This window comes from Phyllostomus discolor, chromosome 12 (genome assembly GCF_004126475.2).
Source record: "Phyllostomus discolor isolate MPI-MPIP mPhyDis1 chromosome 12, mPhyDis1.pri.v3, whole genome shotgun sequence".
Classification (NCBI taxonomy): domain Eukaryota; kingdom Metazoa; phylum Chordata; class Mammalia; order Chiroptera; family Phyllostomidae; genus Phyllostomus; species Phyllostomus discolor.
In genome coordinates, this window is record NC_040914.2 from 19,619,021 (window position 1) to 19,634,757 (window position 15,737).

The window sequence follows — 15,737 nt, forward strand, 5'->3', positions numbered from 1 at the left end:
GATGAATAGACAGTCCCGGGGGACTAGCATCCCGACAGTGTGGAGAAGGGAGGGGACCCACCCACCCGCCAGCATCTGTCTGTGCTGACCTGCTCCAGCTAGGCCCCATCTGTAAACATCAGGACTGGTTGTAAGCTCATTGGCCTTTTCCACATAGAGGAGTGCAGAAACTTTGATGAAAGCACCGAGACTGGAGACGTCAAATTTGTCTTGACATGCCAGCTTTTGCTTTTTCACTGTTTTGCTGAAATGGACATTGACTCAGCCTCTGGCCTCTTTGCAGGGATGGAGGTCAACTGTCACAGGTAAGCAACATGGGTCAGCATCAGTGACCCACCACCCCCATGAGAGCTGGGAGAAGCCCCCTACAGCTTCATGATGTGGGAATCATATCCTCCATTTGATATCTGGGGAAACTGAGGCTCAGAGAGGTTATAGAATCTGTCAAGGTTATGTGGCTCGAATGGAAGTGAGGGAAGCACAGATTCAATCAGGGCGTCTGACGTCAGGACCCCTGGTTCTCCCCACAGCATTGTCACGGGGGTCTCATCAGTGGAAACCCGACAGGGGAAGCCGGTCTCTTCAGGGTCACGGCTTTGACTCTCAGTCCCCACCGGCCCCAAGACAGAACGCCCCTGGTTTCCGACACCGGCTAGCTCCAGGCTGTGGAAGGTTACTTTTGCTTTCTAAGCCTGCAGCCAAATCTCTCAAATGTGTGGACTACAAGCATGGGTTTGAATGCTCAGAAAATATTTTTTCTTTCTTTCTTCCTTTTTCTGACTTAATCCCAGTTAATTATTTTCCATCACGTCATAGTATCCAAGTAACAACTATCCCCATCCAGGGCACCTATGAACAAAACCGGTGAGCATGTGAGACGGTTTTCCCATATCTCTGATTTAATAAGCTGAAATTTATGACTGATATTTGAACTTTTGTTATTTAGCAGAAAGATAGTGCATCTTTGATTTCTCTCTCTCTCGGTGCATTTTACACAATGTCCTTAATTCTAATGGTAACTTCTCCCAAAGACAATGGGAAGTTATATTCCTGAATATTCACGATTTACGGAGGCCGTGCGGAAGACGTGCTGAGTTGGCGAGGCGTGTTCTGCAGAGTCACCTGCCCCACACCTTGGAGGCACGGCTGGGACACTCCGAGCAGCACCCAGAACACCCTGACCCCTGGCAGGGTCGCCAGGGCGGCAGAGAGAACCCATTAGTCCTTTGTCGCTCGACTGAATAGTCACTGAGTCTCAAGGCACTCAACCAACTGTGATAAAATACTTTCCAGAACAGTAGTCGGTTGGTATCTGGCCAATGGTACTGGGAGGGCTGGGTGAAGAGGGAAGGGAAGAATCTACTGAAGTTATAAACCTACTGAGTGGCAGAGTTGGTCATAGATTCTCGTGTTTTCCATGGATACACGAACCACAGGGCACTAGGCAGGAATGACCAGTGATTCCAGCAGAGGGGGCACTAAGTGGGGCTTGGTTTTATCTGCTGCAAAAAATGAAAAAGATAGATAGCCTTGGCTTTGGATTCAGAATCCCAACTTGCAGTGCCAGCTCTGGAACCAGTGGAAAAATACACGAACATCGATATCAAATAGACTAACTTTCAAATCCTGGACTTCCTCCCTATTCGCTGGGAAGGGTAGCTAAATAACTCACCCACTACCTTTTTAAGGAGGGTGCTTTAATGTCTAGATGCCCAGCACAAGGCGAATAATACCAGGCCCTCAACCTTCACTGGCCTTTGTTGCTTCTGAGAGTTGAGTAGTTGTAGATAAAATAGGTAAATCTTCCTGAACCCTTGCGTGCATCCATTAGGGCTGTCAGAACCAAATGCCATGGACTGTGGCTGAAGCAACGTGCATTCATTTCTCACAGTTCTGGAAGCTGGAAGGTCACGATCAAGGTGCCATCAGATTTCTGGTGAAGGCTCTCTTCGTGGTGTTCTCACGGACCGTTCCTCTGTGCCCGGGTGGAGAGCTATCTCTAGTGTCTCTTTGGGCGGGGATAGAGTGTCAATATATAAATTTGGGGGGAAGACAATTCAACCCACAACACCCTGATTCACCTCTGCAAAATGAGATTGTTGGTCTCAGCCCTTGTTCGTGGGCTTAAATCTTGAATCACAGGTGTGAACTGAGAACCAGCGTAGAAAGCCAAGATGTCTTGATTCTTGGAAAAGTTAAACCACATGTACATGTAGGAAATGTGCTCATAATTTTAGTTGATAGCTCACGGACTTGAGAGTTTCAGTAGAGAACTAGAGATGTGGAAATTCATGGGCGCACAGAGAAGTTAACAAAGAAAAAGTGGACAAGCCTTTGGTTAAGGGTTTAAATTTTTTAAAACTTAAAATAATGACTGATTGATTGATTGATTGATTGATTACAGAGAGGGACAGGGAGGGAGAAAAAGAAGGGGAGAAACATCGGTGGTATGTACCATGACTGGGGTTAGGGTTAGGGGTCTGAACCCACACCCCAGACCTGTGCCCTGACTGGGAATCAAACCAGTGGCCTGTCACTGTGAGGAACAATGCCGGGTGAACTGAGCCACACCTGGGTTTAAATTTAATGCTCACTTTTTTTTTCACTGTGAGATTGTGGGTAACTAGCTTCCCCTCTGTCAACCTTGTTTTTCTCATCTATAAGCCTGGGGGGTCAAAATACTCCTTACTTCCCCCACCAAACCTGCTCATCCTGCCGTCCCTTCTCAGTAGGTGACACAACCACTTGCCCAGATGCATGGGTCCCACAGGAGCCACCCTTTGGGTCCTCTCTCCCATCTGATGTCCAGAACACCTGCCAGTCCTACAGACTCTACCGTGGAAATACATCCTGAGTCCAGCTGCTTCTGATTTTCACCAATGCTTTCTCTCTGATCCAACTGCTATCCTTCCCACGTAGCATGACAACTGCCTGAACAGCACCCCCCTTTTTACCTTTTCCTCCCCTTCATTCTCTCCACAAGTTAGGTAGAGTGAGATCGTGTGGCCGCTGTGATGAGCATCCTGGACAGCCTTCCGTGACACCTAGGCCAAAGCCCCTGCTTGGTCTGACCTCTGACATCTCCCATCCCTCATTCAACACAAGCGCTCTCCCTGCCACCCTGCTATGCCTCACCCTCCCCAAATACCGTGTGTCTCAGGACATTGACATCTGTGTGTCTGTCCGCCAGCAACTCCATTTCTTAGAGACATCAGACAGGACTCTTCTCCTCGATTTTTCCCAGATCTTCATGATTCCAAGTCGTTTGCCAGAAAGACCCTTCTTCGTTGTTCTCCGTCATCTAGGAATTCCCACAATCCTCTCTCTCTGCCGCGAGCCCTGACCTAGCACTCTGCACAGTGGTGCTCTCTACCTGACCTGACTCCCCACATCTGCCCCCCGTCTACACCCATATCTGTGAATGTCTGTTTTCTTTGCTTATCATCTTTCTCCCCGGCTACAGGGCAGACTCTGGTGGGGAGCACTTTCTCCCATTCACTTCTCATCTCTGGTGACAGAAAGTGCTTGCCTGCTCAATCTCGATGGTCAGGAACCATTGTCAAATGAGCAGGCTGAGCCTCCCTTGTGGGCGGGGTGTGAGGGTTTGTGAGATGACGTGGGGAAGCAACCAGGCCACATGTGGCATGAGACGAACAATCTTTTAAATTAATTAATTAATTTATTTTTGAAGATTTTACTTATTTATTTCTAGAGAGAGGGAAGGGAGGGAGAAAGACAGGGAGAGAAACATCAATGTGTGGTTGCCTCTCGGGCGCCCCCTACTGTGGACCTGGTTCACAACCCAGGCATGTGCCCTGACTGGGAATTGAACTGGCCACCCTTTGGTTCACAGCCTGTGCTCAATCTGCTGAGATACACCAGACAGGACTAAACAACCTTTTTTTAAAAAAAAATTTATTTTACTGTTATTCAATTTTTCTCCCACTTCTCTTCCTTGCCCCACCCCCACCCCACCACTCCCACAGTCAGTCCTTACGCTGTCGTCCATGTCCAAGGGTCCTTTATACTCGTTCATTGACTAGTCCCTTTCCCTTCTTTCCCCTGTTATCACTCTCTTTCCTCCCCTTTCTCCCTCCCCTCTGGTTACTCTGGTTCTTTTTTGCTTGCTTGTTTGTTTTGCTGATTAGTTACACTTATAGGTGAGATCACATGGTATTTATCTTTCACTGCCTGGCTTACTTCACTTAGCATAACTCTCTCCAGTTCCATCCATGCTGTTGAAAAGGGTAGGAGCTCCTTCTTTCTTTCTGCTGCATAGTATTCCATAGTGTAAATGTGCCATAGTTTTTGATCCACTCATTTACTGATGGGCACTTAGGCTGCGATAAACAATCTGAACGGTGGTACCATCAGCCAGTGTGGTGACTACGGCTTGCTTTGTCATTACAAACTCACTGCTGAGGTTCAGGTGGGCAGACAGGAGGTGGGAGTGACTTTCAAAGTCTTTCCCAGGGCTCCCTGCAGTAACTGCGTTGCCATGACTCTGAGAGAAAAGTGTGACTACATTTTCATGAGAAACTAGTATTTCTGATTCTGCAGATAGGAGAGCCAGCTTTAGGCATTGCTCATGGCAATGCTGAAATTGTCCGGTTAACCTCTCTGGCACTTTGCAAAAGGCAAGGAGTGCGTTGTATGGCAGCCAAATGGTGTAATTGTTAACATGCTTAAAAAGTCTCTTGTTTGTTGTATGCATGGAACATGGCAAGGAAATATATTTCTTTTTTCTTTCTTTCTTTCTTCTTTTTTTTTGATAAAGGGTGTTTAGTTTCATGGAAAATGCTGTGAACCCTCAAGTCCACATAAGCTGGGTTTGATTCTCATGTCTGTCCCTGAGCAATCGGTTGTCATAATTAACTTTAGTATTAAGAATATGATTCCCCTGGCTGGTATGGCTCAGTGGATTGAGCATGGGACTAGGAAACAAAGGGTTTTGGGTTTCATTCCCAGTCAGGGCATGTGCCTGGGTTCTGGGCCAGGACCCCCATGGGAGAGGTGTATGAGAGGCAATGAATTGATATTTCTCTCACACATAGATGTTTCTCTTCTTTCTCTCCCTTCTTCCCCTCTCTCTAAAAATAAATAAATAAAATCTTTTAAAAAAATTTCCCATGAAAATCCATTCCAGGGGTGTCCAACCTGCAGGCTGTATGTAGCCCAGGATGGTTATGAATGTGGTCCAACACAAAATCATAACTTTACCTAAAACCTTTCTTTTGCTCACCAGTTTTTGTTATTGTTTGTGTATTTAATATGTGGCCCAGAGATGCCATAAAGCGAGTCTTAATACATTAAAAAATATTCAATTCATACAAAGCACCTTCTCCAATGTCAAAGGAATTAAATCAGAAATCAAAACCAGAAGGGAACAGAGCTCTTGAGCCATGAAAAGATGTGGGAGAACATTGAATACATATTGCAAAGTGGAAAAAAAAACAGTGTGAAATGCTCCCTAAGTCAACCCCCCCCCCCATCTGTGGGTTCCACACAGGCAGATTCAGCCAATCCCAGATCAAAAATATTCAAAAAAATAAAAACAAAATAAAATGTTACATTGCTGCTGGTGTGTAATGCGCAGTTAGGCCTATGGTGGGTGATGGTTGCATCTACACTGAATTTCTCCCTTGTCATTATTCCCTAAACAACACTGCATAACGAGCATTTATGTAGCGTTTCCACTGCGTCAGGTGTTGCAAGTAGTCTAGAGATGGTTTAAAGTATGCAGGAGGATCGCCTGGGTTATAAGCAGATAATGCACCATTTTACGTAAGAGATGAACATCCGCAGATTTTGGTAAGGGATCCTGGGACCTATTCTCAATGGATACCCAGGGATGACTGTGCTGCATGATTTAAACTATATGACATTCTGGGAAAAGCAAGGCTATGGCAACAATCTCTGCTGGAAGAGAAATTCCGCCCTAACTGAGGAAATACTGAGGAGTCCTGGTAGGTCCAAGAAAGGGTGAGTGGTTGTGGGCACTTAGAAGTGCGTGTGCGTGAGGGGGTCCACTTGGAAAGTGCCATTTCTGTAGGAAGCAGGGGTAAACAGAAGGGAAAGGTCTCCTTTGGAGGCTGGCTGGGGAGGAGAAAAAGGAGGGAGACACGTTAGGATATTCCACAATAAGATAAAACAAACCTTCTCATCCTAGTGCACCCTTCCTCCCCTCCAAAAGCAAAGCAATGCTTGAAATTAACTGCCCTTCACTACCTAGAAGGCAGAGGGCGCGCTTGAGCCGTGAATCTTATAAACTCCTGCAAACCATCCACCCTGGCTGTGAAATTCACAGATGTGCACAAAGCAACGAAACATTTGAGGTGCTCAGTGCCTACGCTCACTTTTCATCCTATGAATAAGTTTCCTTTTCATGGGTCTATTTAGTGCCACGTTTGGTGTGGGTTCTCTTTTTCTTGTTTCTTTCTTTCTTATTTTCTTTCTTAATTCCTTCTTTTATCTTTTCTTTACTTTCTGTTTTTTTGTTTTGGTGCTTTTTGCTGGTGATTTTGCTGTTGAAGATGCCCACGTGTGCAGTGCTGAAGTACCTCCTGGCATCCCCAGGCACAAGGAGGCTGTGACACAAGGAGGCTGTGACGTGTCACATGGAGAAAATCCCTGTTACAGAGAAGTTCTGTTCAGGCACCAGTTATATAGTGTGTTGGCTGTGAGTTCTGTGCTAATGAATTAACAATATGTATATGTATTTAATTTTTGTCTTTTTGTTGATTCCAGAGAGAGGGGAAGGGAGAAAGAGGGAGAGGAACATCCATGTGAGAGGGAAACATTGATTGGTTGCCTCCTGCACATGCCCAGACTGGGGACTCTGACCGGGAATCAAACCTGTGACCTTATGGTTTTCAGGACAACACCCAATCAACTGAGCCACTCTAGACAGGGCAACAATGCATGTTAAAGAGGCATCAGAAACACACGTAAAAAGGTGATACAAATGTTAAAATGCTGCTGGCAGGAGCCTAACCCTGGATTGCTCCTACAAGTGATAGTTCGATATTTACTAACTCCGTGGTCACAGCAACTTTATAGCACATAACTACCCTCAGTAATAAGAATTGTGCATGTTATTTTATCTGCACAAAGAGCTATGAGACACCCATCATCCTTATTCTTATTTTACGCAGGAGGAAACTGAGGCTTAGAGAGGTCAGGGAAGTTGCCTGTCATAAGTGACACAGTTGAATTTAAAACATATCCCTCTGGCCCTGGCTGGGTGGCTCAGTTGGTTGGCATGTCATCTTGTGCACCGAAAGGCTGAGGGTTCGATTTCCAGTCAGGACACACACTGGTACCCAGTGAGAACCCACAGCACGTTGGTATTTGTGCAAGGCCTTGGAAAACAACGCAACTGTTGTCCTGGTGAATCCCAAGCAACTCTGCACCGTTAAATAGTAACTCCCCATTCTCCCCTCCTCCCAGTCCCTGGTACCCTCTAATCCACCATCTGTCTCTAAGAATTTTCCTATGGAAATGGAATTCTACAGTGTGTGGTCTTTTGTATTTGGCTATTTCACTTAGTGTAACGATTTTGAGTTTCATCTATGTGGTAGAATGTATCAAGTTCATTACTTTTTTTTAATTGTTTTTGTTTTTTAAGAGAGAGAGGGGGTGGGAGAGAGAGAGAGAGAGAGAAAGAGAGAGAGAGGGACCAGTTTCCTTCTGTACGTGCTCCCACTGGGGATCAAACCCACAGCCCAGGTATGTGCCCTGGCAAGGAAGTGAACCTGCCACCTTTTGCTGTAGCAGACCATGAATGGTCCACCCAACTGAGTGGCTGACCAGGGGTCCACCTCATTGCGTTTTTAAGACTGAATGGTACTGCACTGCACGGCTCTACCACATTCCATCCATTCCCTCATCGGCTGGTGGGCATCAGGGCTACCTTCTCCTTTGTCTACTGTGAACAGGGCTGAGAGGAAAATCGGTGTAGAAATACTTGCTCAAGTCCCCACTTCCAATCTGCTTGAGTATGTGCCTAGAAGTGGAATGTCTGGGTCACGTGGTAATGCTGTTTAGCATTTTCCTTTTATCACCATTTGACATCATCAAAGTCCTTTTTAAAAAAGATTTTATTTATTTTTTTAGACAGAGGGGGAGGGAGGGAGAAAGAGAGGGAGAGAAACATCCATGTGTGGTTGCTTCTTGCTTGCCCCCCAACCTGGGACCTGGCCCGCAACCCAGGCATATGCCCTGACTGGGAATTGAACTGGTGACCCTTTGGTTTGCAGCCTGTGCTCAATCCACTGAGCCACACTAGCCAGGGCTATAGCTTAAGAGTCTTAATGCTATAAACTCTTTAAAAATTAGTTAATTTCCAACCCCCCCGAAATTAGTTAATCCACTTGGCTCATAGTTTCTGGAAATGGTGACAATGTTTACCTCATGGGGTGGCTATAAAGATTAATAATCAACAGCCTCGACTGGGGCTGCTCAGTTGGGTGGATGTCGTTCCTCAAAGCGAAAGGTCACTGGTTTGATTCCTGGTCAGGGTACATGCCTGGGTTGCAGGTTCAGGCCCTGGCCAGAGTGCGGCCAATCCATGTTTCTCTCTCACACTGATGTTTCTCTCCCTCTCTTTCTCCCTCCCTTCCCCTCTCTCTAAAAATAAATCAATAAAATCTTTAAAAAAATAATTCTTCATCAGGGTAATGCATTTTAGAAGAGACTTTATTTTCTGCAGTTTTAGGTTCACGACAGTGAGCAGGAGACACAGCTCCCGTGTACCCGCTGACCCCACACGTGAGCACGGCCTTCCCTGTGACCGATACCCACGCCCCGCCCCCCCCCGCTGGGACATTGGTTATAATCGATGGTGCTGGCACCTCTTGATCACCCCCCAGTCCATGAACTATTTTTTAAGGGCCAAATTTTACACAGTTAGCAAGTAAGAGCTGAGGCTAGAAACGCTATAACCATCGTCAAAACCCAAGTCATTTACAGCCAGATCACCTTGAAACCCCGCCTCCTGCTTTCCCAATAAACACTGAGGATTCTTCTCCATAAGAATGATGCGACCTCTTCAGCATCCCCCCCCACCCCACCCCCCAAATCTCATCACTGATCACAATATTTCCAAACCTTATCCCTGTTATAATTCTGAGTCAGGGAGCACCAGTGTCTCCCAGATGCCTCTGAGTCTTCGGTACATTCCCAGTAGATCATGAGCTGGAACCAGAAGGGAAACACGCACTTGGCCATGTCTGTGCAGAAGACAGGAGCAGTCAGACGAAGACTCTCTCTCTTCCGCGCCCCCTCCTCAGCGTCCCTCTTTCTCTCTCTCTCTCACACACACACACACACACACACACACCTGTTTCTCACTCTGCTCTATGCCCCCCAAAGCATACGGCAACAGTGCTGATGGGGAACTGAGGTTCTGCTGAAAGATTTTTTTAATTTTTTTTAATCTGATTTTTTTAAAAAGACTTTATTTATTTATTTTTAGAGAGAGGGGAAGGGGAGGGAGAAAGACAGAGAGAGAGAGAGAGAGAAACATCACTGTGTGGTTGTTTCTCACACACTCCCTACTGGGGACCTGGCCTGTAACCCAGGCATGTGCCCTGACTGGGAATCGAACTGGCGATGCTTTGGTTTGCAGGCCAGTGCTCAGTGCACTGAGCCACACCAGCCAGGGCTGAAAGATTTCTTTTCAAGGTCATGCGGTGGAAGCACTCATAATACATCTTTGGTGCGCTGGGACGTTCACACATGCCACGACTTATTTCCGGGGTCCCAGGGACTGGGCGCTGCATTTTCCGGGCCCTCGGGAGGGCCTCAGCGAACCCTGGCTCCCGAGCCCTGGACGACCACCCAGAGGGCTTCCGAGGGCGGACACTCACCTTCTTCAGAACAGTACTTCCAATGTCCTTTGAAAGTCTCCGTTAAGGAGCACCACTTGTGTTTGGCCTTGAACTCGACGCAGTCATAGAACACGCCTCTGTTGTAGTAGAAGGGGAAGACGCACTTGCCACCTAGGGAGAAACATCTCCCTCCAGCTCTGGGGCTGCTGGGCAGGACGGAGCAGAGCTGCCTTCCTCCTGAGCGCGGTCACTCGCTGCGGCTCCCACCGGAACAGCCGCCTGGGTTCTCCCGGGTCTCGCGGGAACAGAGCTGGGGGCCTCCGTCCAGAAAGGCTTTGGGTGCAGACTCCCGGCCCTGTCCCAGTTTCCCCAGGCATGCATGGCCTTGGCATTTCGTTTAGCTAGTACCTGGCCCCCGTGCCAGAAATCTACCCTCAGCTTAGACGCATAAATGTGGGCCTTAATCTATTAAACAGTTTCCCCCTGTATTTCTTCTCTTCTCCCTCTTTCACCGCCTTACACACCCACACACAAGGCACACAGACACCTGTGAACAGAGACACACGGCAGACACACATGTGCACACGGACACACAGAATGTACAGCCTGATTTGCATCTTCCTACGCGTTTCCCCACGCCCAGAGAGATGGGCATCTCTGTCTGCCCATCTGTTTCTGTATGGAGATGGTATACATCTTTATCCATGCAACATATATTGATCATGTAACATGTATAATCATACAGATGTACACACACACACACACACACACACAGATTTTTGTTCTCTCCCCAAATGAATCCTCCTTTATAACCATAACGTCAGTTTCTCACTTTACAGATCATAGAAATCCTTTCCAACACATGCTTTTAACTTGGGTAGCTCTGCCTCCCTTCCGATGCTGGCTCCCGTGCTGCGATCTGGGTTTTGCCACAATGTATTCAAGATTTCTCCCATTCAGACTTTTCCCCCATCTGTAACTGTAGCTGAAACAAACACTCAGTGCAAGTCCTTCTGCACGGAAGCATTGGGTTCTCCCAGCTGGAACCCCCACAGCAAGATTGGTGGGTGAGAACATGAATGAATTTTCAGCACTGATGGAGTCACTTTCTCTAGGGACACCAGCAACTCATCCTGCCCACAAATGGGCTCTTTTACCTGGGTTTTCACCAGCATGAAACATTTACACGCGTTTTAATATTCACCTTAATAACAGATGATTCTTGTTCTGCTTGGAAAGCTTGCCTGGTCCTTAGGACATACCTGCATTTTCTACGTTTTCTTCTTTAATGAAATGATTTTGTTTCCTTTTCAGTTAAAATCTGATTAAACAAAAACTTAGTTTTCCACCCAATGCAGGAGGGGAATGCAACTTAATGTTCTTTCAAGTAGCTATTAAGTAAAGATAAAGTGCCTCTTTATGTAAACGTCCATACATTTAAAACCGTGATGAGATTCTAGTCCCACACCCTGGGGTCCATCCTATGTTCTCTATCACGTCGATTGAAATTATCAGAAAGAAAGAAATGAAAGGCAAGATAGATGGTGGTAAACTGACCGGGGTTGGCAGCCAACACACATCAGAAAATGCCACTTATTACTGTTAGTCTCTTGCTGGGTCAACACTGTGCTATTCAATACACTGCATGTACGGTTGGTTTAAACAGTGCTTCTCCTCTGCAGTGCTACTTCTGTTCAAAATTTCCCTAATCGCTATTGGACATTTTTTCTAGGGACTTTCACATTCAATGTTCTCTGTGAGGTTGGCAGAAATCAAAGTGTAGAAACCCACAGCACCAGTGAAATTCTAGAAGACTTCTACCCATCAGCTTTCTTTACCTATTGACAAGGTACTTCTAGTACACTTTTCCAGAGGAGAAAAAAAAATTTTTTTAATCAAAAAAGAAAATGTACCGACTGATCTCCTCATTTTTACAGCACAGAAAGAAAGGATACTTTAGCAGGAAAAGTTTTATGATCAACTTACTTCTGTCCTCTGGTAAGAACATCGTAAAATCTGAAAAAGAAAAGGGGAAGCCGGCATTGATTTGACTGTGCTTGTGTTCTCCAGCCAGGGAGATGGCACACTGTTCTTTCAGAGCCTGCTGTGTGTTCTCCCACATCATTTCCCTGGTTCCTGCACGGGAGTCCTGCACCTTTCCCGCTGACTGAACTCCGAAATGGTTTTTGTCGTGGAGCTGGAGCAGAAGTCTTCCCTGTTCGTCAGTGTGTGCTGGGTTCTCACCGGCAGAGAGAAAAACTATTGGCTGGGAATGTTTGTCTCCCACCCAGCCACACAGTGGGATTCTTTCCTTACAACTAGTCACTGCCCTGGCCGGGTGGCTCCGTTGGCTGGAGGGTCATCCACACACCATGAGTTTGCAGGTTGGATTTTTTTTGGTCAGGACACACACCTGGGTTTTAGGTTCAATCCCCAGTTGGGGTGCGTATAGGAGGCAACTGATCGATGTCTCAGACTCTCAAATCAATAAACATATCCTCAGGTGAGGATTAAAAAAATAGTAGTCTTTATTAGTGTTCCTTGGAATTTTTAAGTTTATAATCATAAAATAATTTTGTCTGTTACTTTCTGTAGGCTTAGGGATTATTTCCTTTTTTGCAATGTCACATATGTCAGAATATCCCCTCCCCCGATAATGTTAACCTGTACTGGTCAAAATAGATACCTCTGGCCTCTGTACTTTCCTGGTTTTAGAAGTTAAGAATGTTCATTTTACCATGGTTTATGATAGTAAAAAAAAAAACAGAGATTAGTCCAAAAATATGCATCACCAAGAGAACTTTGAAATAATATCACATAGGCATTAACAACGATGAGATATGAATGAACATGGAAATTTCTGTACTTTATCTGTAGGTGATAGAAGACGTTTTTAATTTCATTGTGTTCTGTGAGACTATTTTTTGCAGAGAGGAAATCCCATGATGAAGTTGTATAGAATGAAATATTGGATCACTCAGAAATAGTAACAGAGCCCTGGCTGGCGTAGCTCAATGGGGAGAGCGTGGGCTGCGAACCAAAGTGTTGCAGGTTCAATTCCCAGCCAGGGTACATCCCTGGGTTGCAGGCCATAACCCCCAGCAACCGCACATTGATGTTTCTCTCTCTCTCTATCTCCCTCCCTTCCCCCTCTAAAAATAAATAAATAAATAAATAAATAAATAAATAAATAAATACAAAAATTATATGTTTAAAAAAAAAGAAATAGTAACAGTAAAATTGACAGGGGCATCATCATTGCCTTCTTCTTCTTGTTCTTTGACAATTTTTAACATAGAATGTACTTGTTCTTACATACAAGGACATAAAAATAGCAGTTGTTCATGAAAAATATGATTTCTTACCAGGAAAGGGAACATAGTATTCAACACCATCCCATTTCACTGCAAAATTTAAAAATAAACTGTAATAAAAGAGTTTTGATCAACTTACCTTTAAGTACCACATCATCATCTGAAAGACATAATTTTAAATGAATATTTATTTCACTAGATTTAGCCTTTGAAATCAAATTAAAAGAAAATATTTTACCAAATTGTATTCTAGCAAGAATAATCATACTTTAAAGGGGGTGCATTCAGGTCTCACTAGAGCTTCATTTTAATCGTGTGATTGGGGGTGATTTCTAATTTTCCCTTTTGCCTCCACTGTATTTTCCAAATATCGTCATTGAACAGAAACAATGAAACTCGTTTTAAAAAACAAAAATAATTCAGCAAACAAAAGTAAGTGATTTACTTTTTTCTACACCTTCCTGCAAAATTAATCACACAATAGTAGGGAAAACATTTTTTTTTATCATTTCGCCATTCTTTTGTTTCATTTTATTTTAGTTCTTTCCAGTATTATCTAAAAGATACAAGTTGAAGAAAAGTGTGTTGACGTATCCTTGGCCTTTACAATAAGATCGAATTAGGTTTCGCACCTGTTAAAGAAAGTCCTCGCCGTTCAAAACTCTCCACAGGTTTGCTGTGAGGATTCAAGGAAACGCCATCTCAGGGCCCCGTGCAGCCCACAGCACACAGAAAGCACTTAGCGTGCGGTAACGACCTTATTGCAAAGACGAAGATTTCTCTTCTTAAAGTAACCATCATTATTTCCCCCCTCCCAGATGACTCACGCCAGTGTGCAACGCATTTTCACAAACCACAGGCAACTTATTTCCACTAAACATTGCTTCCAAATTCAAGTTGAGGAGACCTTAATACCCAGCACAACCTCAAGTCGCAGGACATCTCAAAGAAATTTATGAAGTATTGTCCATGATTCACAGATATTCAACTGCTCTTCCTAAAGATCAGAACACAGGCAGGATCTCAACACGTGTGTATTTGCTGCTTATTCTCAAAAGTAGGTTAGCACTGCCTTGGCCGGTGCGGCTCAGTTGGTTGGAGCATCGTTCTGTAACTGAAAGGTTGCAGGTTCAATTCCCAGTCAGGACACATGCCTGGGTTGCCAGTTTGGTCATCTCCCACCTCAGCCTCATGTAGGCAACGGATCAATGCTTCTCTATCACGTCAATGTTTCTCTCTCCCTTCCTCTCTGTCTAAAAAGCAATAAAAATTTCCTTGAGTGAGGACTAAAACTACTACTACTAATAAAATAGAATGGAATGAAGGGAGGTGATACATGGTTATCAAGTAAACGACTTCTGTCCACTGAATTTTCCAGTGGACATTCCTAATCTTCCATTTTTATTAGCTGATAACCTTAAAAAAAAAAAGCCGATCAGTGGATCCTGTCTGTTAACTGGAAATACCTGAAAAATACAGAGAGCCTCTTTTCTTTCTTTAGAGCACATGACACTGGGGCGACTCGCACCCTGCACAGCGTCTCAGACGTGATGACCAAGGCAGCAGACGTGCCCAACCCCAGACACCAGCTCCTCACCTTCGTGGTGCAGACCAGCCTCGCAGAGAAGCCGGCAGAACCCCAGCAGCAGGAGCCCCTGGCACAGCCCCATTCTCCGCCTTCCAGGGACGCGGAGGCCCGCTCTCCTCCCGGCTTTAGAGCCTCGGCCACGCCTCCTCCTGGTGCCCTCCCCCTGCTCCTCCCACTTCTCCCCTTCCTACTTCTCCTCCCCCTCTTTTCTCCGTGGTCCCTGGGCCCCTTCTCCTGTACCTGCGTTTAAAGGTTGGTTTGTTTGTTTGTTTGTTTGTTTGTTTGTTTGTTTGTTTGTTTGTTTGTTTTTTAAGATTTTGCTTACTTAACTTATTTACTTATTTTAGAAAGATGGGAAGGGAGGGAGAAAGAGAGGGAGAGAAACGTCGATGTGCATGAGGCAGTTGTCCCTCATACGCCCCCAACTGGGGACCGGGCCTGAAACCCAGGCGCATGCCCTGACTAGGAATCGAACCAGTGACCTTTCAGTTCAGGTGCTCAACTCACGGAGCCACACCAGCCAGGGCAGTCTCTGCCTACTTTAATGTCTCTTCTTCTGTTCTCCTTCCTCCTCCTCCTGCTCTTTCTCCTCCTTCATTTCCATCTTCTTCTCCCTGCGCCTCCTGCCTCCCTCCTCCTCTCTGCCACAAAGCCAGGCACCTACTTCATGTAGGAAGAAATACAGGAAAAAAAAATACTTAAGGTAACTGGCATTAAACACAGATGAGGATTAGAAGAACCCCGATGAGGAATTTCAGGTTGTTGCCAAGACAGTGACTTTCAAGGGTCACAACAGCAGTCCTAGGTTTGTCTGTGTCTCAGACCTCCTGGGTGTCTGAATACCGAGGATGAAGTCCGGGGGTCGGGGCGGGAGGGGAGGCTCAGGGAGGCAGCCGGACCCGGACCCTGACCCAGACCCTGAGTATGTAGACCCGGTGCCCCGGCCGCCCTTGGATCCTCCTCCCGGGCTGCGCACAGGCTTGCGGTTCCCCGCGGTAAGTGAGG

General features: G+C 45.7%; 1 protein-coding gene across 1 annotated transcript; it reads right to left on the reverse strand.

Annotated features, from left to right (window-relative positions):
• Window positions 1–9,048: 9,048 nt before the first annotated feature.
• LOC114511475 (binder of sperm protein homolog 1) lies at window positions 9,049–14,814 on the reverse strand. Its single transcript, XM_036012852.1, has 3 exons — window positions 14,742–14,814; window positions 9,870–10,067; window positions 9,049–9,230 (listed from the first exon to the last, which is right to left on the reverse strand). Exons 1-3 carry the CDS (start codon window positions 14,812–14,814, stop codon window positions 9,085–9,087), a joined length of 417 nt encoding a protein of 138 aa, XP_035868745.1. The 3' UTR covers window positions 9,049–9,084.
• Window positions 14,815–15,737: the final 923 nt, after the last annotated feature.